This window comes from Podarcis erhardii (genome assembly GCF_964252035.2).
Source record: "Podarcis erhardii genome assembly, chromosome: 2".
Classification (NCBI taxonomy): domain Eukaryota; kingdom Metazoa; phylum Chordata; class Lepidosauria; order Squamata; family Lacertidae; genus Podarcis; species Podarcis erhardii.
Window position 1 is genome coordinate 112,705,096 of NC_138498.1, and position 23,524 is coordinate 112,728,619.

The window sequence follows — 23,524 nt, forward strand, 5'->3', positions numbered from 1 at the left end:
CCAACCCTCTGCAATGCAGGAATCCTGAGAATCCGAAAGCATCTATGACAGGTGGCCAACCAACCTCTGCTTTAAAACCTCAAAGAAGGAGAGTCCACAGCCTCCCGAGGGAGAGCGTTCCACTGTCAAACAGCTCTCACTGTCAGAAAGTTTTTTGGTATGGAATCTCCTTTTCTGCAACTTGAAGCCATTGGTTCGGTGTTTGAATTCCTGTTCCATGATTGCAGTCATGGGATTTTTGTCTATCACATGACGGTATATGTTTTGACTCCACAGAGTGGGATGTGACGGAGACAGGGGCCGAAAGATGATGGTTAAGAATAGCCCCTTTAATCCCGTTACCCCTTGAAGCTGGATAGAGAAGGCGCTACGGCAGGTTGGAAATGAGGACCTTCAGCTGCACGGAGTTTGTGTGCCAGATTCAATGACTGCTTGCGCTTCTGATCCAAAGCTCCTGGGATTTGAGATTAACAGGCCTAATTGACTTGGCTCCGGGCCTCCGGGGCGAGGCAGGCAAGACGTCAGCGAAAGCGAGCGTCAACAACAGCAGCCTCTGGCTCAGCCAAATCACGTTGGGGCCGCAGGCACCCCGTAACGGGAGAATTGCGGCCCCCGGAACAAACGCAGAGGAGCGAGGCAGTTAATTCTCCGTCCCCCTTCCACCCCTGCCCCTAGCTAAACCCAGGGCATTTGACCAAGCTCCTGAAATTTCTGGATTCAGAACGTATTAAGCTAAAAGGCAAAGGGTCTCCAAATCCTCAGCAACTTTTTAAAGCAGGGGTGCAGAATTTTTATCAGTCTGATACCCCCTTCCGGAACCTTCCACGGGCCACATGCGATTAGTGGGCAGGGCCAGAGTTAACAAGTGGGCGGAGCAGCAGGTATAGGCTGCATTTCCACCTTCAGAGATTTCTTTCTACACACGATGCACGCCTTGCTTCTTTCCCTCTAGGCGAGCGAGAAGCATTGGTCCCCATCTGCACTATAGATTGAAAACAGCATCGTACCACTTCAAACAGACACAGCTTCCCCCACAGCATCCTGGGAAGGGTAGTTTGTTAAGGGGGGGTGAGAGTTGTTAGGGTACTTCCCCCCCCCACACACACTGTTCACCTCTGAGACCTAACAATTCCCAGAGTTCCCTGGGAAAAGGGATTGACTGCTAAACCCCTCGGGGAAACGTCCGCTTAAATAAAGCTAAGTCAATAAAACGGTTGTGACACAGTTTGGGTGCCTTTCCCCACCTCTTGCTTTGCAGCAAAAAGTCAGATTTCCTTCGGGGAGGAGGGGAGTGGGTTTGTTGCACGAAAGCAACAAATCCACTTTAATTACGTGTCCTGAATTTGCCAATAGGGGATCGAATCTCACCTGCAAAAGAAGGACCCAAGGAGCTGCTCCTCTCTGCTGCTGAGGTCCTTTTTCTACTGGAAAAGCCGGGACACAGGACCTTTTTGCAGTCCTTCTCCAAAGGAACCGCTACTTTGGGTTGCTTTTTAAAATCTCATTGCAACCCCAGCAATGTTACCAATGCAGATCACGTAGCCCCCCCCTCTCTCTCAGGATTTATGCCTTTGGCAGGCCTAGCGACTCGAAAGAGGCCCATTTCACTGTTTATAACAACAGGCACTCAGTGTATGGAATCAGCCAGCCAGCTGAGAAGACACGTGGCCCTGCAGAAACATCACATGGTGGTCTAACATGAGGTTGGGGGGCTGCGGAAGTGCTATTCACCCCCCGGCCCCCGCCGAAGCCCTCCTGAAATGGCGTCTTTGATAACAGATAACGCCTGGGCAAACCTTTTGCTACAGGCTTTCTTCGCAGACTCTGCGCTGTCACCTAGTTCAGCTACACATTTCAAGACAGCCCACCAAAGAATGAAGTGGGGCACGATCGGAGGAGATACGCCTTCAGATATCTCTGTACCTCAGGTTACAGATGCTTCAGGTTACAGATGCTTCAGGTTACAGATGCTTCAGGTTACAGACTCTGCTAACCCAGAAATAGTACCTCGGGTTAAGAACTTTTCTTCAGGATGAGAACAGAAATTGTGTGGCGGCAGCGGGAGGCCCCATTAGCTAAAGTGGTACCTCAGGTTAAGAACAGTTTCAGGTTAAGAACGGACCTCCGGAACGAATTCAGTTCTTAACCCGAGTACCACTGTATCTAAAAAACTGCCTGCTCCTACGCAGATCTAGATGCACCCTCGAGCATCTATGGAAGCCCTCCTCAAATGGTCTTTGCCCTCTGGCATGAGGCAGAACAATGGAAGCGGCAAAGGTTTTGGACCTTTTTCAATCCACAGCTCCCCTGAGTGACGGCATCCTTTCTGCGGCACCTCTGTGGGGCTCAGGAGCCCAGTCTTCTCAACCCTTGCCTGCAGAGCCGGCAGCCTCTCACCCTTTTTCGAACACTCTCCCTCGTGGGGTGTTCCCTCAGCCTCCTGAGGGCCTCAGCTTAGTGCCCAGTGCAAGCACAAAGCTTGCACAGCCTAAATTAGTCCCTGCTACATAGCAGTTTCAAGGCTACAAGGCCTGATGAGGAGTGGTTGAAGGAGCTGGGTATGTTTAGCCTGGAACAGAGGAGAGTTGGGAAGAGATATGATAGCCATCTCCAGCTGTCTAAAGGGTGCCACATGGAAGATGGAAGCAAGCTTGTTTTCTTTCTTTCTTTCTTTCTTTCTTTCTTTCTTTCTTTCTTTCTTTCTTTCTTTCTTTTTTAAAAAAGTTTTTACTGTATACTTTTCAAGTTTGTACATTTTATTAGTTTTACAGTCAATTTAACATTTCAAAGTTGGACTTCCTTCCCCCTCTTTCTGCAGTTCCTTGAATTTATTTTTTTAATATCTTCTGCATATCCAAATTTATTTTATTTGCTCATTTAGTTATCTACTTTAAATATATACCCTTATGAAACTGCAGATCATTACAATAATCCTGCCAATGTTTTTATGTGCTTGCAATTTATCTGTAAATATTCAATAAGCCATTTCCATTCTTCTATAAAAAGTTTGTTATCTTGTTTTCTCCTGCTCTGGAGGAAGGATTCGAACCCATGGCTTCAAGTTACAGGAAAGGAGATCAGAAAGAACTTTCCGGCAGTAAGAGCTGTGGACTCTCCTTCCTTGGAGGTTTTTAAGCAGAGGTTGGGTGGCCACCTGTCAGGCATGATCTAGTTGAGATTCCTGCATTGCAGGGGGTTGGACTAGATGACCCTCAGGGTCCCTTTCAACTCTACAACTATGTGAGTTCATGATTCTATGGCTCAAAGCCTCTTCAACCTATAGGGGTTGCTGGACTGCCAGCATCCACCTGCCCCAGTGAAAAGCGGTCCAGGACCGGACCAGAATCTGGAGGTTCCGCTAGGAGTCAGTCCGACAGGGCCAAGGCAGGACATGAGGCAGGATACCAAGCAAGGACAGGTACAGGATCTCTGGCATACAGCAATGTTGCTCCCGTAACCTGGGGCGGGGTCTGACAGCCTTTTATCTTTGTCGGGGTAATGGCCGGTCCTGATCCCCTGGCGACTCACCTCCCTGTTTTGCCCGAAGGCGAGCACTCCTGCTGCGAGTACTCGGGTCTCTCCTTCTCTCAGACCTGAGTCTCTGCAGCTTGGGAGATATCAGTGAGTTACTAGACCCAGGGGCTGCCTCAGCCTCCCCTGACCCAACCGGTAGTGGAGCAGCTATAAGTGATGGCCCAGCTGAAGGCAACAAGGTAATCCTTGTATCTGGAGCCAGGGCAAGCTCAGGCCCCTGACTCGGCCCAGCTGGTGCTTGTTGCAGACTGGGACTCTTCAGGATCAGGCCCCAGACTTGGTTCAGATGATGTCTGAGACAAAGGATCCAGACTGAGACTCCTCTGGTTCCGAGTTCGAGTCCCAGGCCTTCACACCCAGCCAGCACAGCTGATGGCTCAGGGGTCATCACCTAACAACATCTAGAGGACCACAGGTTCCCTGCTGCAAATGTTTTAATCCTGCTGCTGTCGGTATGTTGCTGCTGTGTTGCTTTCTTTAAATAATAATAATAATAATAATAATAATAATAATAATAATAATAATAATATATAATAATAATATTATTAGCTGGGCTCAGAGCGGCTAACAACAGTAAAAACAGCACAGCTTACATAAAATCACAGTCAATTAATTGAAATACATTCTAAAATCAATTTAGAATCAAATTAATGGCAACCATTGGGCTAGTGTTCTATGAGTATTACCGAAGGAGAGAGGGGATCAGACTGTGCCTTGGCCAAAGGCCATGCAGAACAGCTCTGTCTTGCAGGCCCTGCGGAAAGATGTCAAGTCCCGCAGGGCCCTAGTCTCTTGTGACAGAGCGTTCCACCAGATCGGGGCCACGGCCGAAAAAGCCCTGGCTCTGGTCGAGGCCAGCCTAACCTCCCTATGGCCCGGGATCTCCATATGTTTTAATTTGAAGACCGTAAGGTCCTCCGTGGGACATACCAGGAGAGGCGGTCCCATAGGTATGAGGGTCCTAGGCCGTGAAGGGCTTTAAAGGTTAAAACCAGCATCTTAAACCTGATCCTGTACTCCACTGGGAGCCAGTGCAGCTGGTATAGCACCGGGGAATGTGATCCCACAGCAAGGACCCCATAAGGAGTCTCGCCGTGGCATTCTGCACCCGCTGGAGTTTCTGGGTCAGTCTCAAGGGCAGCCCCACGTAGAGTGAGCTACAATAATAAAGAAGAAAAGAAACCCAACACATTTTGAATTATTCCAGCTGTATTCACAGCCACGAGAAGCTCAAAAAGCACTAATATGGAGAGGGGGGGGAAAGAGATATTAAACCCCAAGCAGGTAAACAGAGGCGCTGCTAAAATGGACACCCCGGGCCAAAGGTTCTGAATAATTCAAGCGAGAGCATCGAGCCGAATGCTTCTCAAGGGAGAGCAAAGGTTCTGCAGGGCTCCCTGACGATCTGACCTGAGGGCGAGTGGCTGTCTGACCCCTGCTATGGAAAACAGCAAAAGCCAGTTCAGTAGGAGAAGATGATGACATACCACCCCCCCAGACTGTATGACTTAAGGCTGTGGCCATCAGCATATTTGAATCAGCTGTGCTCTCAGGGCAGAAGTCCCAGGTTCCACGCAGCAGAAATGGCTTACTATACCTGTGTGTGTTTGTGTGCCAATTAAGGTTTACTTTTTTTCAGACCAGCTCTTCCCATTTAAGAACCAATTTGCACTTTTTTAAAAAGTCCTCATAAAAACCTACCAGCGTTTTAGTGTGAATTTCTCCAAATACACACGGTTTTGCATGCAATTTGGCAAAGTGTACTTTCCCAAATCTAATTTTTTTAAATGTTGTATGTGTAGAAGATGGCAAAATCCCCAAGGATGTGCTGGCTTCAGGTACCAGGCCCCTCTGAAGCTAAGGTCTGATACCAAGGTGAAGGTCTATCAGGTTTGTGTCTTGAGCATGCTGTGATTGTGGCTTTCTCCCGATTGAAGTGCAGAGTGTTTGAGGACTAGGAGGTTTGCAGGGGGGGGGGGGGAATGCTTGTTTACAAAGCTACTGTACTACCAACCTTACTGTGTGCTTGTGAAACACGGACCACTTATAAATGCCATCTCCAACTCCTCGCAAGATTCCATCAACAGTGTCTCTGAAAATTTTTACACATCACTTGGGAAGACAGGCGAACTAATATCAGTGTACTAGAAGAAGCAAAGATCATCATTGTCAAAGCAAGGATTCTTCAACATCAGCTTCAATGGACTGGTCATGTTGTGTGGATGCCTGATGATCGTCTTCCAAAGCAACTACTCTATTTTGAACTTAAAAATGGAAAGCGTAATTCTGGTGGTCAACAAAAGAGGTTTAAAGACTATCTCAAGGCAAATCTTTAAAAATGTAGTATAAACACCGACAACTGGGAAACACTGGCCTGTGAGCGCTCCAGTTGGAGAACAGCCTTTACCGAAGGTGTCATGGGCTTTGAAGACACTCGAACTCAGGACGCAAGGGAGAAACGTGCTAAGAGGAAGGGACGCTTGGCAAATCCACACCATGATCAACTCCTGTTCGGAAACCAATGTCCCCACTGTGGAAGGACGTGTGGATCCAGAATTGGCCTCCACAGTCACTTACAAACTCATTGTTAAAGCCATGTTTTTGGAGGACAATGTTACTCAGCTACGAGTGATTGCCAAAGAAGAAGAAGAAGAAGACAACTGCTAGGAGTGATGCCTCAATGCCTTCCAGATGTGCTGCGTCAGGAACAGAGTTTTAAACAAAGATGTCCTCTCCCAAGCCGGCATTCCCAGCATGTTCGCACTCCTGTCTCAGCAATCAACGTCTACACTGGCTTGGTCATGCCCACAGAATGGAAGATGGCAGTATCCCCAAGGATGTGTTGTACGAGGAGCTGGCTTCAAGCACCAGGCCCATCGGCAGACCAACTCTGTGTTACAAAGACGTCTGCAAACGGGGCGTGAAGGCTGTCAACATCAGCCCCGCCATCTGGGAATCCCTTGCAGATGACTGCAGTGCCTGGAGACAGACAGTCAGGTTGTGCATCCACAGCAGCGGCCAGAGGAGGAAGGACTGCTGGGAGGAGCACAGAGAGAAGATACGCCCTGGTGCATCTGCAGCTGCACAACCGGACGCCTTCATCTACCCCAGCTGCCACAAAACATGTCTCTCCCACATCCGTCCTTACAGCCACAGCAGGCGATGCAACCGCCCAAGAGCTTGACTTCACTCACAAAGGCACGCCCTTCCATAGTCTCCTGAGACAGATGGAAGTCAACATTCAGTCCAGATTAACGATGGCCAGGGACGATTGTGTCTGTAGCCCAGCAAAATCCTGTCCCCTGTCCCTGATTTAGCATTTGAGCTCTTGTTGAGGAAAGCGATTTGGAAGCATCCTTTTTTCCAGAGGAACTCCTGTTGGGACACTTGGTATCCTGCAGCTTTTACCTCATAAACACTAGCCCCAGAGATGGAAAGAAGTCCCTAACAGAGAGAAATGGCAAGCTAAGTTTGCCAAAATGGCAAAGAAAACTCAAGAACCAAGAGGACAAAAACTTTACGAAAGAAGGGAGAGAATTAATAAGTTATCTAGGAGACCACTGTAAGCAGATGGAAACATTAGCAGGATTTTAATTCCACTTGTAATAATAATAATAATAATAATAATAATAATAATAATAATTTATTTGTACCCCACCCATCTGGCTGGGCTTCCCCAGCCACTCTGGGCGGCTTCCAACAAAGATTAAAAATACATTAAAAGGTAACAAATACTATGGACAATATGGATTGAGATGGAAGAATATGCAGTTGTAAATGTTTAGAATGTTTAGAATAGGACCCCATGGAGGGGGTGGGGGAAAGTCACGAGATTCAGAGTAATCTCTACATATGGATATGTAATTGGATTGTTATAATTTCGTATTTGTAAAATCAAATAAAAATGATTTCTTAAAAAAAAAATCAATACACCGCAACTTGTGTGTCATTCTGCAGTATGATTTAAGCAAATGCTTTTGTCATAACTTTTCGTGGTTTTCCCCCCTAACTGATTTTAAAATCCCATTGCTTGTGTTTGATGTTACGAGAAACCTGCCTCTGAGGTCTACATACGGAGGGAGGGCTGTAAATTACGAAAATCAACAAATAAACGCACACTTCAATTCTGCTGATGTTATAAACTGTTCCTTGCAGCACCCAAGGGGATACAGCACAGTGCTGTCCTGCTTACTGAGTCAAGCATCACGCGTACTGGTACCATAAACAAGTTTATGACTGTTGAACAGCTCCCTAGCAGGGCACCAAATGCAGGCCTGCGGCAGGGTTTCTTGTCACAGGAAAGAGAGGAAAGGGAGGAGCCTGGAAGCAGTACTTAAGGCTATTAGCAAAGTCACTGAAATAATGCAGAGTCCAGAGACAAAACCTCGATAACACTTTACGGAGGAAACAGAAGCAAAACAGTGTATAGCTGAGGAGGAAAAAACAGAGAGGGTTTGTCTTCCCGACTTCAGGCTTTGCACATAGCAGGAAAACATTCAAACAAACATTCAAAGCAATTGGAACTGTCAAAGATGCACAAGTGTTGGTGCTGACCTTTAAAGCCCTAAACGGCCTCGGTCCAGTATATCGGAAGGAGCGTCTCCACCCCCATCGTTCAGCCCAGACACTGAGATCCAGCGCCGAGGGCCTTCTGGCGGTTCCCTCATTGCGAGAAGCAAAGCTACAGGGAACCAGGCAGAGGGCCTTCTCGGTAGTGGCGCCCGCCCTGTGGAACGCCCTCCCATCAGACGTCAAAGCGATAAACAACTACCTGACATTCAGAAGACTTCAGGGAAGTTTTTAATATGTGACATTTTAGTGTATTTTTCATCTTTGTTGGAAGCCGCCCAGAGTGGCTGGGGAAACCCAGCCAGATGGGCGGGGTACAAATAATAAATTATTATTATATTATTATTATAAGGGAAACTGTGTTTTAATGCTCAGGAACCCAGGAAAGTCTTTGCTGACTTTTTAATATTATGGATGTATGCTTTGTTATTAGTTTATTAATTGTTGTTGTTTAGTCGTTTAGTCGTGTCCGACTCTTTGTGACCCCATGGACCAGAGCACACCAGGCACTCCTGTCTTCCACTGCCTCCCGCAGTTTGGTCAAACTCATGCTGGTAGCTTCGAGAACACTGTCCAACCATCTCATCCTCTCTCGTCCCCTTCTCCTTGTGCCCTCCATCTTTCCCAACATCAGGGTCTTTTCCAGGGAGTCTTCTCTTCTCATGAGGTGGCCAAAGTATTGGAGCCTCAGGAAGACACAAGATTTGCCCACCCTGGAAGACTGGCAGATGCAAGCGATAGACTATATGGAATTGGCAGAAATGACTGGCAGAATCCAAGACCTGGGAGAAGAGTCGGTGGAAGAGGACTGGAAGAAGTTCAAAGAATATCTCCAAAAACATTGTAAAATGTTTGAATGTTAAAATGATGTTGGATATAAAGATAATATGGCATCAGTGACATAGTTAAAAGGAATATGCAAAAATGTTTTAAAAGAAAAGGGTGAAAAGACCAGAGTAAAATTATGTCGAAATTAAACAAAATGATATAAGGGATCAAGTTATAAAGAACATGTAAAAATGGATTTAAAAGGAAAGGAAAAACCAGAGACATAATAGGTTGAAATGTATAATATTGAATAAGATTTGAAAGGGGGTAAGGAATTGCTGAATTTGATTGTGTAAAGGGGAACACAGAAAAGGGAGATGCGAGGAAGTCAGGAAAGAGGGTTATAAAGATAATAAGCAAAAAACTAGATTTTCTTTGTTTTTTGTTTTTTCTTATTTTTTCTTATGTTTTTTATTGTACTTTTTTGTCCTGTTGGATTGTGTTGTTCTTTATTGTCTTTCTCTTTTGTTTTGTTTGATTGTGATGCTTGTTTTATTATATAAAATCTTAATAAATATCTTTTAAAAAAACAAAAAACAAAGTATTGGCGCCTCAGCTTCAGGATCTGTCCTTCCAGTGAGCACTCAGGGCTGATTTCCTTCAGAATGGATAGGTTTGATCTTTTTGCAGTCCATGGGACTCTCAAGAGTCTCCTCCAGCACCATAATTCAAAAGCATTGCTTAATACAAGTTTGTCATGGCCTTCAGCTAGAACAATAAACTTATGAACTGGAATAAAGGGAAAGCTCCCTCAGGACTACACAGCCAATCAGGGTACGCACTGCCTCAGGAAAGATCATGCTACTTTGCCTGGTTGCTACATAACACGTCCACCCTGCCCGGCTAGCTCACTTTAATGACAATAGATTTAACCTTAAGTTTCACATGGAATGATCTCTGCTGTTATACATCCAACAAAAGCAGGGGCAGGGAACTTTTTCTTTTCCTAATAGGTTATTGACACAGAGGGGTGGGAAATCAATTGGCAAGCTGATAACAGGTGCGATCGGTTCCTTCACTGCTCTCCTAGTGCGAGGGGTGTGTGGAATCCAGCAGATTTGGCCCCCCAGGCTATAAGATCTCCACCCTGACTTATTCCATGATGGCACAGTTAACTGACAGCACCTGTCCTACAAGGTTCAACACCAACTTGCTCTTGTTAAATTGAGTTGGTTGTCACGCTTAACTTCCAGTAATTAAGAGGGGCCACCACAGCAACACCTCACTCTGCAAGCATACTAGAATTACAGTCACAATATGGACCAACGTTGCATTTTAACTGAAAGTCCAAGCTGTGTGCGACTCTGAATTTTTTCTGTCTCGGTACTTAAGACCTCAAGCGTGAATAAAAAAGGAGGGACCTGTTTCAGAACACCCACCCTATCTGATCTCCTTTGTCTAGCTTGGGTTTCTGCAGGGGTGTCCCCCCCTCGACCAGCAAAAACGTTTGTTAAAGGAAAATAGGTGGGGATAATCTAGATGAGGATGAGTAGGGGAATACAGCTGGGGAACATGAATCTCAGCCTTTGCCCTGACACTACCCTCTGTGCTTTGCAATGAGGACTAGGAACTAAAGACCCTCCCAAATCCACATGTTGTGCCATGCGCAAGGTTCTGTATGGATTTTTATTAGCAGCAGGCGAAAAAGAACAGCGACACATATTGTTGTCTTCCTGTGCTCTCTCTTTCTCTCTCAACTGATCTTTCTTTTGCCGTGGATCACATGGTGTCTTTCTCCTCTTAGCTCAAAACACAGAGCCTCCTGTTGTTTTTTTTATCCCCTTGTCTGTGTCTCTGTGTCAGGGCTGGCCCTGCTGTTAGGCACAGTGAAGCAACTGCCTCAGGCAGCAGATGATGATGAGCGGCTCCCGGCTGTTCTTCCAAAGGCTCCCTTTGCCATTCCTACCTGTTGCCAAAGCGTCTTTCCTGAACCCCACAATCTTGCCAGCTGCCTCAAGTACGGTGCAGGGCACTATCCTGTCACCAGCGTTGAAGCAAGACCCCAACCAAACCATGTATCTATCATTTCCTTTAAACAGTCACAAGGAGAAATTTCCCTATATAGAACACATTTTGGGGTACACTATTTTCAGTAATATGTGCACCATTACCCTAGCGCTTGTGTTTTTGTACATGTTACTTGACTGGAGAACTGCACTGAAAAATTCAGAGGAGCGTGGATATTTTTATTTTTAAATGGTGGTGTTTCAGTTCACATACAGTCATACCTCGGGTTAAATATGCTTCAGGTTGACCGTTTTCGGGTTGCGTTCCGTGGCGATCCGGAAGTAACGGAATGGGTTACTTCCGGGTTTCGCCGCTTGCGCATGCACAGACGCTCAAAGTGACGTCACGCACATGCGCAGAAGTGGTGAATCGTGACCCGCACGCGCAGATGCGGGTTGCATTCTACTCAGGATGCAAACAGGGCTCTGGAACGGATCCCGTTCGCATCCAGAGGTACCACTGTATTGTTTCAGAAAGTGTGAATTGGGTAGGTTTGCCTTTAAATGCAAACTGCAGTGGATTTCCCCCCTCAACTCTGTGTTGGTGTTGTTTGACTACAAAACCCATCATCCCTCCCCATTAGGCAAGGAGCGATGAAAGCTGAAGTCCGGCAACCTCTCTTCTCAAACTCTCTGTTACCTCAGGAAATATGCGTTTGCCTGTAAACGACAACACAAAGGGGCAAGGATTTGAAGGACTGAGCTGGTGAACACATGTGGACTTATTAAGACCACCAATGCATAGTACCTCTCAAGAGGAGAGAGGAAAAGAAGACTTAGCACATGCTGAGATTTAGGAGAGCAATGTTATTCACACATGCAAGACCCACAACAGAGCAACAATTACAGAGCATTTCTCTCTCTCTCTCTCTCTCTCTCTCACACACACACACACACACACACACACACACACACACACACAAACATGAACACGCTGGAGCAATTTGGAAACATATGCCTCAAATCAGTGAACACAAAACAGAATTCAATTATTTCAACAGGCTTAAGTGTGTCTACCTCTTGCCTTGGATCATGGCCAAGCTGCAAATGGAAACAGCTTTCCCTCAGGCAGATTTATGGCGTAAGAGCCAGAGGCACAAACTGTACCCAAAGGGAGTGCTCGGATCCTGTTTTTTCTCTATAAAAAGAAGTAAGACGGACAAATCCCAGAATTCTGCACCGAGGGTGTGGGTGGGTGGGTGGGTGTGGAAAAGACGTTTTAAAATGGTGTAAACTGAGGCAATTTTGCACACCTTTGCACAATGTATGTTGCTTTTGTTGCTAATTAGAAATTAGGAACAAGGTGAAGAGGATACAAAGCTGCATTCGTGCCATTACAGTGAGCAGAATCCAACCTCCCCACATGTAAGGCAGGGCCAGTCTGGAGAGAATGGGATGGCCACACCATACAACTTTTTAGGACTCAAAACTGTGTCGCGTGTCTTCCGGGATGTGCTCCTGGGTGAGTCATGTGACCTGCGCCTCGCTCTCACCCACTGAAAAGCACTTTTGGAGGGGGCGAATTCTTGCACGGCCCCCAAAACGTGTGTTTTGGGGTGCCACACAAGATTGTGGTTCCACCCCAAAAGTGCTTTTTTCAGGGTGATAGTGAAGCATGAGAGCGTGTGAGATCATGGCACCCAAAATGGCTGCCACAATCTTGTGCAGAAATCAATTCGTATCATAGACTTGCAGGAGGAGCTGCCCACCGTCTGTTTCATTGTTGAACTCTCACCATCAAGAAGTTTGTTTGGTGTTCCACCTAAATCTACCCTCACGCAGCTTAAACTCATTAGATCTCATCCCACCCTGTGGGACAGTGGCGAACGAGGCTGTGGATATTCAAAGCACACTACTTCCCCCCCCAAAAAAATCCTGGGTATAAACAAAGAAATGATAAACTACAGTTCCCATGATTCCTTGGGTGAAAACAATCATGTACTTTAATTGGATAATGTCTACACCAGGGGTCAGCAAACCTTTTTAGCAGGGGGGCGGTCCACTGTCCCTCAGACTGGGGGGGGGGGCGGACTAGATTTTGAAAAAAAAAAGAACAAATTCCTATGCCCCACAAATAACCCAGAGACGCATTTTAAATAAAAGCACACATTCTACTCATGTAAAAACACCAGGCAGGTCCCACAAAAAACCCAGAGATGCTGTTATGTACTGAGTTGAATAGGATCCAAAAAGCAGCAGTCTGATTGGTTCTAGAACAATAGGATTCAGAATGCAGCAGTCTGATTGGTCCTAGAGCAATGCAGCAGTATGATTTGTCCACAGGAGTTACCCAATCCAGCTCCAGGTGGAAATGAATCCGCAACCTGATTGGCCTATAGGAGAATCCCAGAATTAGCCAATCACGTGCGACCCATTGTGTAAATAATGTATGTATAGCAGATAATTTGGGGAAACTTTCATTCCTCACTACTATGAGCTGAATAAAGAGCATGAAATCCACACTTGACTCCGAGTATATTTCAGATGCATTTTAAATAAAAGGGCACATTCTACTCATGGAAAAACACGCCGATTCCCAGAACAACCGCAGGCCAGATTTAGAAGGCGATTGGGCCAGATCTGGCCCCCGGGCCTTAGTTTGCCTACCCATGGTCTACACGGCCTTTGGCCTCTTCACTGTGTCAGCCCTGCTGGCAATTTTTATGAACGCAATCTATACAGCTTTGGCCTTTCTGCACAGGAATGCACCGTGTGCCTCAAGGTTGTCTGGTGTTGTTTAACCACCAACAGTAAACATTGTCTGTCTTGTGGGCCTGGCCATTTATATGCAACCTGCTGCAAATTCCTGCAGTTCTCTGAGTTAATGGCTGCAAGTCTACATGCCCGTCCCCGCTGACACAAGGAAAACTTTGGAAATGCAATGCAAACACTCCAGCAAGACAGACAGACATCCCCAGGGCTTTTAAAATTTATTTTTACAGCCGGAGTTCAGCTCGGGAACCTCACAGGTGGGCACTGTTGCCATTGCAAGAGAACGAGAGAGCTCTGGCTCCTCTTTTTTCTAGAAAAATTGCTACTCAAGCATAGTTGTGCAGTTTCTATACAAAAACTCAGAACTGAGCTGTACAAAGGCCACAGATGCATCCCAGCACAGCCCTCAGAGCACAAGCGATAAAATACGAGGGCCGAGATCCATCAAAGAGGCAGGTATGCTTGCTGGGTGTGTGACAGCAAGTGGTCAGAGGAAGAGTGGGATAAGACTGGGAGGAGGAGGTGTCAGAAGCTGAAAAGGTAACAGGGTTTAGTGAGCAGGAAGAGGCTGTGACAGAGAGCAGTCTAGAACAAGAGGCAGAAGCAGAGGCTGGAAAGGAAGAGGGCCAAGAGACAGAGATGAGCCCGGCTGGTGAAGAGGCCCAGGTGTTTTCTCCTCCTGCAATGGGCAGCTTCCATTTCCCCTGGTCTCTCAGAACCCAAAGAGGCATGAAGAGGGTGGAGCAAAGACAGACAAGACGAAAGAGTCTCAGAATGCTTGGGAAGAAACCAAGGGAGGAGAAGACTTAAGGGTCGGTGGGAAGGTGGGGACATTCAGTCCTGGCAACTGCCTCATTGGGGCAAGATCTACTGGGAAGAGTTGCTGTGCTCACTAGGCCTGAGCTGTTTTGTTTCTTTGAATAAAGAGTTAATTCACAAGGCATCAGCGACCCTGACCCTGGCACCCATTTTGCTGGAGCACTTTCCACAGCTAAAAAGGCAAGCGTCTTAAAACGCAGTGGAGCTTGCCTCTTTGGCAACAGGAACTGAGGTGGCAGAAACAGCAAGCAAAAGGGCACTTCGTGTGTGTTTGTGTGTGTGTGTGTGTGTGTGTGTGTGTGTGTAGTTATGGTATTTCTGACCCACGCTTGCCCATGCTTTAGATTCCATCTCCAGACCTGTGGGCAAGCAATTAACAAGCCAACATCACAAACACAGCTCTTGTTCAGATCCTTGCGAGTTACCCCCGGTAAGACAAAACACGGAAGCTCAGGGAATCAAACCGGGCACAATGTTCCAGCATGCATAAGTTCACCGAGACAACCGGCTACACAAAATAAAGGAAGAAGGAAAGGCACAACCAGCTGGTAGTTACACAATACAGAGGCACAAGTCCATCTTGCAGAAGAGAGCCGAGCCTGAAGACGACACATAGACACATTACACCCACAAAAAAGGGGGCTGGTGGCAAATCTGAAAACACACAGATGGCTTGAACAGACACTCTGATAACATAAACAGTAAAACACAAGCTGACTGATAAGTACGTTCCCTCCTTCCTGCCTGTCTCCGGGAGCTAAGCCCACATATGTTCTGATCCACAGAATGCGAGGAGCCCCACAAGTGCAGAAGTGTCACCTTGTCACCTTGGTTTCCACAGAGATGAGCTTGGCAAGAGTATCATGCTCACGTTTTTGGGACGCCATGTTGTTCTCTGGATAAGAGCAATAGAGAGACGGAGCAATGAGGTGCCGTAGCAGAGACAGGGCCACATCACGGATGGGAAGCATCTTAAGACACCACAGAGGTCACCTGCAGAATGTCGGGATTCAACTTTAGGTTTGTGCAATCAAAGTGGGCAGAAAGGCTTTTGCACGAGGACTCCGCCTTTTCTTTTTCCTTAAAAAAATGGACTTTTGCAGTTAGGAAAATAGCAGGGAAATGCACTGAAAAGCAACGCAGTGTATCTCCAACTTGGGTCCCTAGCTGCTGTTGGACTCCAACTCCCATCATCCCTAGATTAGCAGGACCAGTGGTCAGGGATGATGGGAGTTGTAGTCCAACAACTGCTAGGGACCTAAGTTGGAGAAACAGGAAGACGGGTAAACGCCATTCAAGCCAATCAGGATGGATGGATGCTCAAAAATACAAGTCATCTGGCATCACTAATGGCTGCAATTCCTTCTACTAGGAAACACACTGATGATGCCCATCATGTTTATTTAAAATGTTAATGTAAAGGTAAAGGGACCCCTGACCATTAGGTCCAGTTGTGGCTGACTCCGGGGTTGCGGCGCTCATCTCACTTTATTGGCCGAAGGAGCCCGCGTACAGCTTCCGGGTCATGTGGCCAGCATGACTAAGCAGCAAGACATGAGCAGCACACGGAAACGCCATTTACCTTCCCGCCGGAGTGGTACCTATTTATCTACTTGCAATTCGACGTGCTTTCGAATTGCTAGGTGGGCAGGAGCAGGGACCGAGCAACGGGAGCTCACCACGTTGTGTGGATTCGGACCGCCGACCATCTGATTGGCAAGTCCTAGGCTCTGTGGTTCAACCCACAGCGGCACCCACGCCCCTCATTTATCCACCAGCGTCCCTCATTTATCCATGCAGAAAATGGCAGTGCCGATATTCTCCATGAACTGTGGTAAATATTGTCCTCCGTAGTCAGTTCACCACATTCCACTTCCCACCCTCACAGACATTTCGATATTCGCCTCTGGCCCACATTTAGGCCAGGCGACAAGGGCACGGCATTCCCACTGGGAGAACATTTCACCCAGCATGTTCATTGCAAAAGAATCTCAAGACTTCAGTTCTCACAATGTGGTTTTATTCCAGACTTCTAAGTCTGCCTATAAAGCCTTGTGGAGGCCTTTCCAAAGGGAGAAAGATAGGCCGATATTGGCCCATGCTGGTGTCCCATTCTCAAACTGGAAATACGTTTACTGTGAGAACGGAGAAACATGTCCTTTCCTGTGGAGGTGAGTGATGAAGGCCCTTACTAGCAAAACATTATCTGTGTGCCTATAGCATGTGCGATGAAGTTAAGTGTGTTTAAGCACCCCTGAGAATCATATCAACATACCTCTGTTTCTCCTTCTGGCTATCCAACCTTGCCTGTGCTGCAGTTTTCAAGCTGCGGACCAAGCCCCCTTCAGCTCATTACATGGTAGTGTAGCTATGTGACATGGTTGCCCCTGGGAGGTGAGATATTTGGGCCTCGGTCCTGGAGCCACAAAGGCAGGAGGACCCGATGGAGGAGAGGGTGAAAGAGCTCTTTAACTCCAAAGTACTTAATTCGTTCCGGAGGTCCATTCTTAACCTGAAACTGTTCTTAACCTGAAGCACCACTTTAGCTAATGGGGCCTCCTGCTGCTGCCACGCCGCCGGAGCACAATTTCTGTTCTCATCCTGAAGCAAAGTTCTTAACCTGAAGCACTATTTCTGGGTTAGTGGAGTCTGTAACCTGAAGTGTACGTAATCCGAGGTACCACTGTACTAATGGATTACCTGACATCTAAAAGGTAATAATAACAAAGGTGCCAGGTGAGTTTGGTGTGGGATACTTTGAGAGCTGAGATGCTAACGCTTAAAGGAGGTCCTTTAGAAACCTTTTGCTCCAGTCTGTTTAGGACTTTATATGTTACAGCTGGAAGCATCAGAAAGCATCAACTTTCCAGAAACCGCCCCCCCCCATTCCAACATCCTAAAAACACTAACCTCCCAAGGTAAGAGAGCAGCTCTCTCCCTTTAACAACCCTAAACACATCATAATATCCTTATCCCAAGGGACCAATTTCCCCCTCCAAGTCAGGGACACACAGCTCAGCACTGCCATTTGTTTCCAATGCCAAGCCCAGAATACCTGCCACGATAAAGACACACAGAAGCATGTGCAGAGTGCATTTTCCCCAACCTACCGACAAATCTCAGCTAGTTGTTACATAATCAGGGTTCCTGGGGTGACAGGGTCGAACAGGAGTGTAAATCCCTGCCTGCGCAGCTCAGAGCGGTATATAAATTCTGTAAGATGAAATAGTTCTGTGCAACTGGAAGGCTCGCTGCGTCCCACGAAAAGGACGCATAACACCCCATTTCTAAGCAGAAAGGCAGGCGGTAAAAACTTCATTAAGCACGGAAAGAGGGTGTGGCTCCAAGGGAAGGGGTAACATACACATTAAACCACAAGGGTCTCTAGGAAGGAGTCTAGTGTGACAAAAGAATTCTCCACGCCCAACTCCGCCCCCCCCGCATCTCAGTTCCACTCCATCTAACAATTATCAATATTGTCCACTTTTTGGATCGAGTCCACCGGGAGCAAAGAGCTGGAGCAGGAAGGTAGGGAAGAACTGGCGGGGGTGGGAGTCGGCGCTTGCTTTTAACCCCTCGGGAGGGGAGGGGCGTCCCGGAGCCCCGCCCCCTCCCCGCCCCAGCCTCGAGACAATGAGATCCCAGCCCCGCGCTGCGCTAGCAATGGCGAAGTCGGCGCCGCGCCCCCCGCCTAGCCGCGGCCGCTTTCGGGGGTGACGGAGCCCAGCCGGGACCCCTCTCCTCCGCCCCCCTGCTCCCCGCTCCCGCCGGGGAAAGCGCGCGGGCTGTGATCGCCTGCCTGCCTGCCCGCCCGCCCCCCATCCCCAGGCGAGAGAGCGGCGGCGCCCTCCCGCTTCCCCCCACCCCATACATTCTCCGGCGAGGAGGCGCCTGGTGGATGGAAGCGCCCTGCGAGAGGTGAGAGGGGCACGGGAGGGCCGGGGTGGTTTCTTTTTGGGTGGGTGGGGGGCGCTGGCTGAGCTAGGACGCCTGGGTTCCTTAGGCGAAGGGGATCTAGCAGACTGGATGTCAAAAGAGGTGTCTCTGGGATGGAGGACTTCTAGGTCCCACCCCTTCCACGGGGTCTGGTAGGATAAGTCATAGCAGGGGTGGTGGTGCTGTCTATTCCCAATTTTGTTTGGCTTGGGAGGGGGCTCTAGGACCCAGGTGGGAGGGGATCGGGACGCCTGGGTCCTTTGGACAGTTTGGGGGCTCTGGGGGTGCGCAGCTAGCAGGAGGTTAGAGCAAGGGGACTTGGGAGGAGGAGTGGGGTCAATCGGACCCACGGTCGGCGGTGGGGAGGGGAGAGGGGGGCTGACTTGCTGTTCTTGGGTTTCCACCTCCTGGGAGATGGGTGTGCAAGTCAGGCCAGCAGAACAAGAGGAAGCCGAGGCTCCTCTGGGTGGGAGAGGCTCGTGGGGGTGTGGCTTTTTTGGGTGGGTGGGTGGGTGGAGATCGAGAGCCAAGAGTCCTGGTTTCTACTGGTCCGGGACTGGGACTGCAGGTGGCGGCACACGGAGAATTGGAACCAGTTCCTGGAGGAGCAGGCATCTAAGCGCACTGGGAAGGGAGAAGCAGGAACAGGGATCCTTTGGGAAAACACAGGTATGGTTCGTACCTGGTTGGAGAAGAGTGCCAGACAGGGCACAGCACAACCAAATCCACCTGTTTAATTAGAGAGGCATGGGGCGAATTCCAGAGGGGCTTCAGCTGCGTTGGTGAAACCCAGGAGTCCTGGCTTTTGCCCGCCAGGTCCTCCCAGCCTCCTCCAGATGTTTTCCTTTGGCCTTCTGCCAGCTTCTTCCCCAGACTTTGTGACACTTAAAAAAAACAACAACAACAACAACTGAGAGTTTCTTGTTGACCAGGATTCCTGGGTTCCTTTTTCGGCAGGAGTGCAACATTTGCCAAGAAAACTTTTTAAAAGTTGTGGGGCGTTGCAGAGTTGCTGAAATCGCTGTGTTCTGGGGTCGTGGGGAGAAGGAAAGAAGCGTGGAGTCCCGGGCGGATGGTGTTGCGCATGGTGTTTGATTTCCCCAAAAAACCATTCACGCAGTTGGTTGTGTTAGTCTGTGGCGATGCAGTGATGCACTGCCAACGCACCCTAGATTTTCTGCTGAGAGTGGGCTTTGCCAGCCAGCCTGGTGCCCTCTGACCCCTGGAGGTCATCAGCTGGTTGGAGACTGGGATAGAAGGTTCTGAGCCAGCTTGGTGGGGAGAGGCTGCAGCTCAGTGGAAGGAAAATGTGCTCCGCATCCAGGTACAATTCCTGGAAGACTCCCGTCTAACATCCTGCTGACCAGAACGGGTAGCACATAAGAATATAGGAAGCTGCCCTGGATTTCATCCGACTATTGGTCCATCTAGCTCCACACCGTCTTACACTGACTGGCAGTGGCCCTCCCAGGTTCCAGCAGAGCTCTCTCCCATCTCCTACTTGGAGATGTCTGGGATTGAACCTGGGACCTTCTGCTTGCAAGGCAGATTCTCTGCCGCTGAACCACAGCCCTGCCCTGGCCCTTCCTAGCACTGAGCTGGCTGTCAATGGTATACGACGCTTCCGACGCTCCTTCCTGAATCTTTCCCTCTGGGGTCCTGTTGGTTCCAGGGTGAGCTTTCTCACCTTAATGGTGTTCTCTATCATAGCGGCTGCTGAAGCTGGGAGTAAAGAGGCTGAATGCTTGTGTTCCATGGGCTCTTCTTTTCTCCTTGTTATTTATTGAAATATTTGGCACGGTAGGAATGTATTGATCTCAGTGGGTAAAAAGTTTGTAGCTTGGCAAATTGATTTTCCAAATAATATATGGATACTGGGCTTTTTTGTATTCTGCTTATTAGTGAAGGCGGCTATTCTGTACCTACTTACCTGGGGACGTGGTTGTACACGGGGGGGGGGGGGGGGGCATGCAAGGGAGCAGTGCCTGTCCTGTCGGTGAAGTGTGACCCCGGCTCTCAGCTTCCTTAAATAAATGTTTCCAGCATTTTTAGAACCTGTGATAGGAGACAAAATGGATAGACACTCTTCTGTTTTCTTTGTGTGAAAAGAATTGCCTGCTCTTCTTCCTTCTGTGTTTTATTTTGACCCCCTGGAAAAATTTGGCATCTCCCAACCTGGGAAAAAGTCCTGTGGTGCCCATGACTGTGGGCTAGTTCCACTTGCATCAGTGGGGCTTACTGTTTAGAAGGCATGTATGGGACATGGGTAGCGCTGTGGGTTAAACCACAGAGCCTAGGACTTGCCAATCAGAAGGTCGGCGGTTCAAATCCCCATGATGGGGTGAGCTCCCGTTGCTCGGTCCCAGCTCCTGCCAACCTAGCAGTTCAAAAGCACGTCAAAATGCAAGTAGATAAATAGGTACTGCTCCGGCGGGAAGGTAATCGGCGTTTCCATGTGCTGCTCTGGTTCGCCAGAAGCGGCTTAGTCATGCTGGCCACATGACCCGGAAGCTGTACGCCGGCTCCCTCGGCCAATAAAGCGAGATGAGCGCCGCAACCCCAGAGTCGTCCGCGACTGGACCTAATGGTCAGGGGTCCCTTTACCTTTTTTTTATAGGGTTGCCCTGTTAATTATGTCAATATTGTTAGAAATTCAGATATATAAGCTAGGCGCCAAATGGCTCCTGAAAGCAAGGTTTCAGTTGCCAAAACTTGAATGTCTCGCTGCCATTTTTAGGCAAGATGGCTCTGAAGTCTTATTTTTCAAATGATGGGCTGACTGTGATTGATTAAGCATCCAGCTAGTTCAGATGACAACCTTGAAGCTAGGTTAAGAACTTTGAGAACTTAAAGAAGAAAAGTCGCTTGATCCAGGGACAATCCACATATTTATTGACCTGTTCTGACCTCTTTTTCTCCTGCTCAGGCTGCACAGAAAAAACAATTTGGTTCCGGAAATTCATTTCGATTGTGCAGATAAAATGTAACTGATAGAATTCTACAGGGTGTAGGATTAGTGTGTGAAAACAGTGCAGGTTCAAGGATCCCCAGATGGTGGGGACGTCAGGTGGTTGAAAACCAAGTGAAATATGTTTGGGAAGAGAAATTGCTTCACATGTCAGTGTGGTGGTTAGAGCAAGCATGGGGGATCCTGTGGCTGATGTTGCCTCATGTGGCCAGGAACCTGTCTCAATGGCTTTGGGCCAGCCACTCACTTCCTCTCTCAGCCCTAGCCTACACTACAGGGCTGTTGTGATGCTGAAGTGAGAGGTGAGGGGGAAAACTATTATACCATATCTTTCGCTCCATAAGACGCACTTTTCTCCTCCTAAAAAGTAAGGGGAAATGTCTGTGCGTCTTATGGAGCAAATGCGTGGTCCCTGGAGCCGAATTGCCCAGGGGCAAAAAGCAGATCGTGTTTTTTTTTTTAAAAAAAAGAGGGAAGGGGGTGTTGAAACAAACATCAGCTGCTGAGCAGCTGATCAGCAAGCGATCGGGAGGAAGATAAGGGACTCTAGTGATAAAGGAGGCTGCCTGGGAGGGGGGAGGTAAAAGCACATGGATCCTCAGGATTTTTGCATTGGGTCACCCCAAATTCACCATCAGATCACATAGCATGTCCATGGCTACAGCCTGCACCCAAAAACACACACATCCACTGTTTCGTGGGGCCGCAATGGCACAAAAACTTGGTTACAAAGCACGGATCCACATGGATCCTCAGGATTTTTGCATTGGGTCACCCCAAATTCACCATCAGATCACATAGCATGTCTGTGGCCACAGCATGAACCACAAAAATCATACATCCACTGTTTCGTTCAGAATATTTTTTTTCTTGTTTTCCTCCTCTAAAAATTAGGCGCGTCTTATGGTCAGGTGAGTCTTATGGAGCGAAAAATATGGTACGTTGCCTTGAGCTCCTTGGAGGAATAGCAAGATACAAATGCCGTAAGCATATATATAACTTGGTTTGGGCTCAGTTTTGTCTTTGATACCAATTTACAGAGTTGGGTCTGGACTCGGGTGAAGCCCTGACAGGTGTGTTGGGCAGAAAATATTCCTAGTTAGAGGTGCCTCTGTGTGTTCATTTGTGGATATACAATTAAAGCCTGCCAACTTTGCTCTTAAAGTTTCCTCCCTAGGCTTCCCAAGATTTTTAAACAGATTTTTGGCAATGGGTGGGACGGTTCTCAAGGCCAGCTGTGGAGTTGACTGTACTCAAGAGTTCAAGAAGCAGAGGAGGAGTGCAGTAAGTCCCGAGTTTATTACTTGTGCTCCCACCTCATCAATTCCTTTCCCTTCCTCCTGGCCAGAACTAAACCAAACCAATAAAAAGAATCTGTTGGATCGGGACCAGCCTTTTCTTTGGAGAGAGGAAGGAATTGGGGCGCAGGTATGTCACGGCCAACTCCAGTTCTTGTCTCAGACAGCAGAGAAACAAAATAATGAATTTGCAGGTCAGGAGGCAAAATGGGGAGGGAAGGAACCGCTGCTGAAACGTGTTCTTTAAGGAAGTGGCAAATACATATTTCTTTTCTTGACAAGGCTTATATTCCGCCCAGAGGCCCTTTCCTGGTTTTTCTCGCTCTGTGTTGCATTTTTGCTGTTCGTTCTCTGATTGCTTCTGTGCTTTATGATTCCTATTGGGGAAAGGGCGTGTTGATATGTGCGTCCAGGGAGACTGGCTTTGAGCTGCTTGGCTGTTGGTTAGCAAAACTGCCTCTTGATAAACTTGGGTGTGTGTGTGTGTCACACACTGAGACAGAGAATATAGAGTCTACCTCAGGGACAAGTAATTCCAGCTGGCTCGTGCCGGGAATCTCTGTGGGCTTGAAGGTTTCGACAGGGGATGTGTGCAGTGGCGTAGCGTGGGTTGTCAGCACCCGGGGCAAGGCAAGTAATTTGCGCCCCCTAACCCGGGGCAAGGCAAGAAATTTGCGCCCCTAACCTGCCGCTGCTGCCAGCTTCTTCTTGCTGCTGCCTGGGCTGCTGCCATGGGGCTCTGCTACAGCCTGCGCCTGAGGCTCTTCGGCGACTCCGGAGGCGGCGAGCGCCCCCTCCCAGATGTTGCACCTGGTGCGACCGGCCCCCCTGCACCCCCCACGCTATGCCACTGG

At 48.2% G+C, this 23,524-nt stretch overlaps 2 protein-coding genes across 5 annotated transcripts in view; one reads left to right on the plus strand and one right to left on the minus strand.

Annotated features, from left to right (window-relative positions):
• Positions 1-23,524, minus strand: part of LOC309337139 (TNF receptor-associated factor 1-like) — a 261,886-nt gene that overhangs the window by 188,355 nt on the left and 50,007 nt on the right. The window lies entirely within an intron of this gene.
• The window catches only part of LOC309337071 (N(G),N(G)-dimethylarginine dimethylaminohydrolase 1-like), a 37,691-nt gene continuing 32,275 nt past the window's right edge, over positions 18,109-23,524 (plus strand). The window contains exon 1 of one of the 3 annotated variants that reach the window (XM_081853740.1): positions 18,109-18,386. Coding sequence is in view for 1 of the 3 variants with exons in the window: in XM_081853739.1 (XP_081709865.1) it covers positions 22,582-22,800 (219 nt within the window). In the remaining 2 variants the exon portion in view is untranslated. Of the gene's footprint in view, positions 18,387-18,946; positions 19,074-22,566; positions 22,801-23,524 lie in introns of those variants that run through there. The other 2 variants (XM_081853741.1, XM_081853739.1) reach the window with 2 other exon arrangements.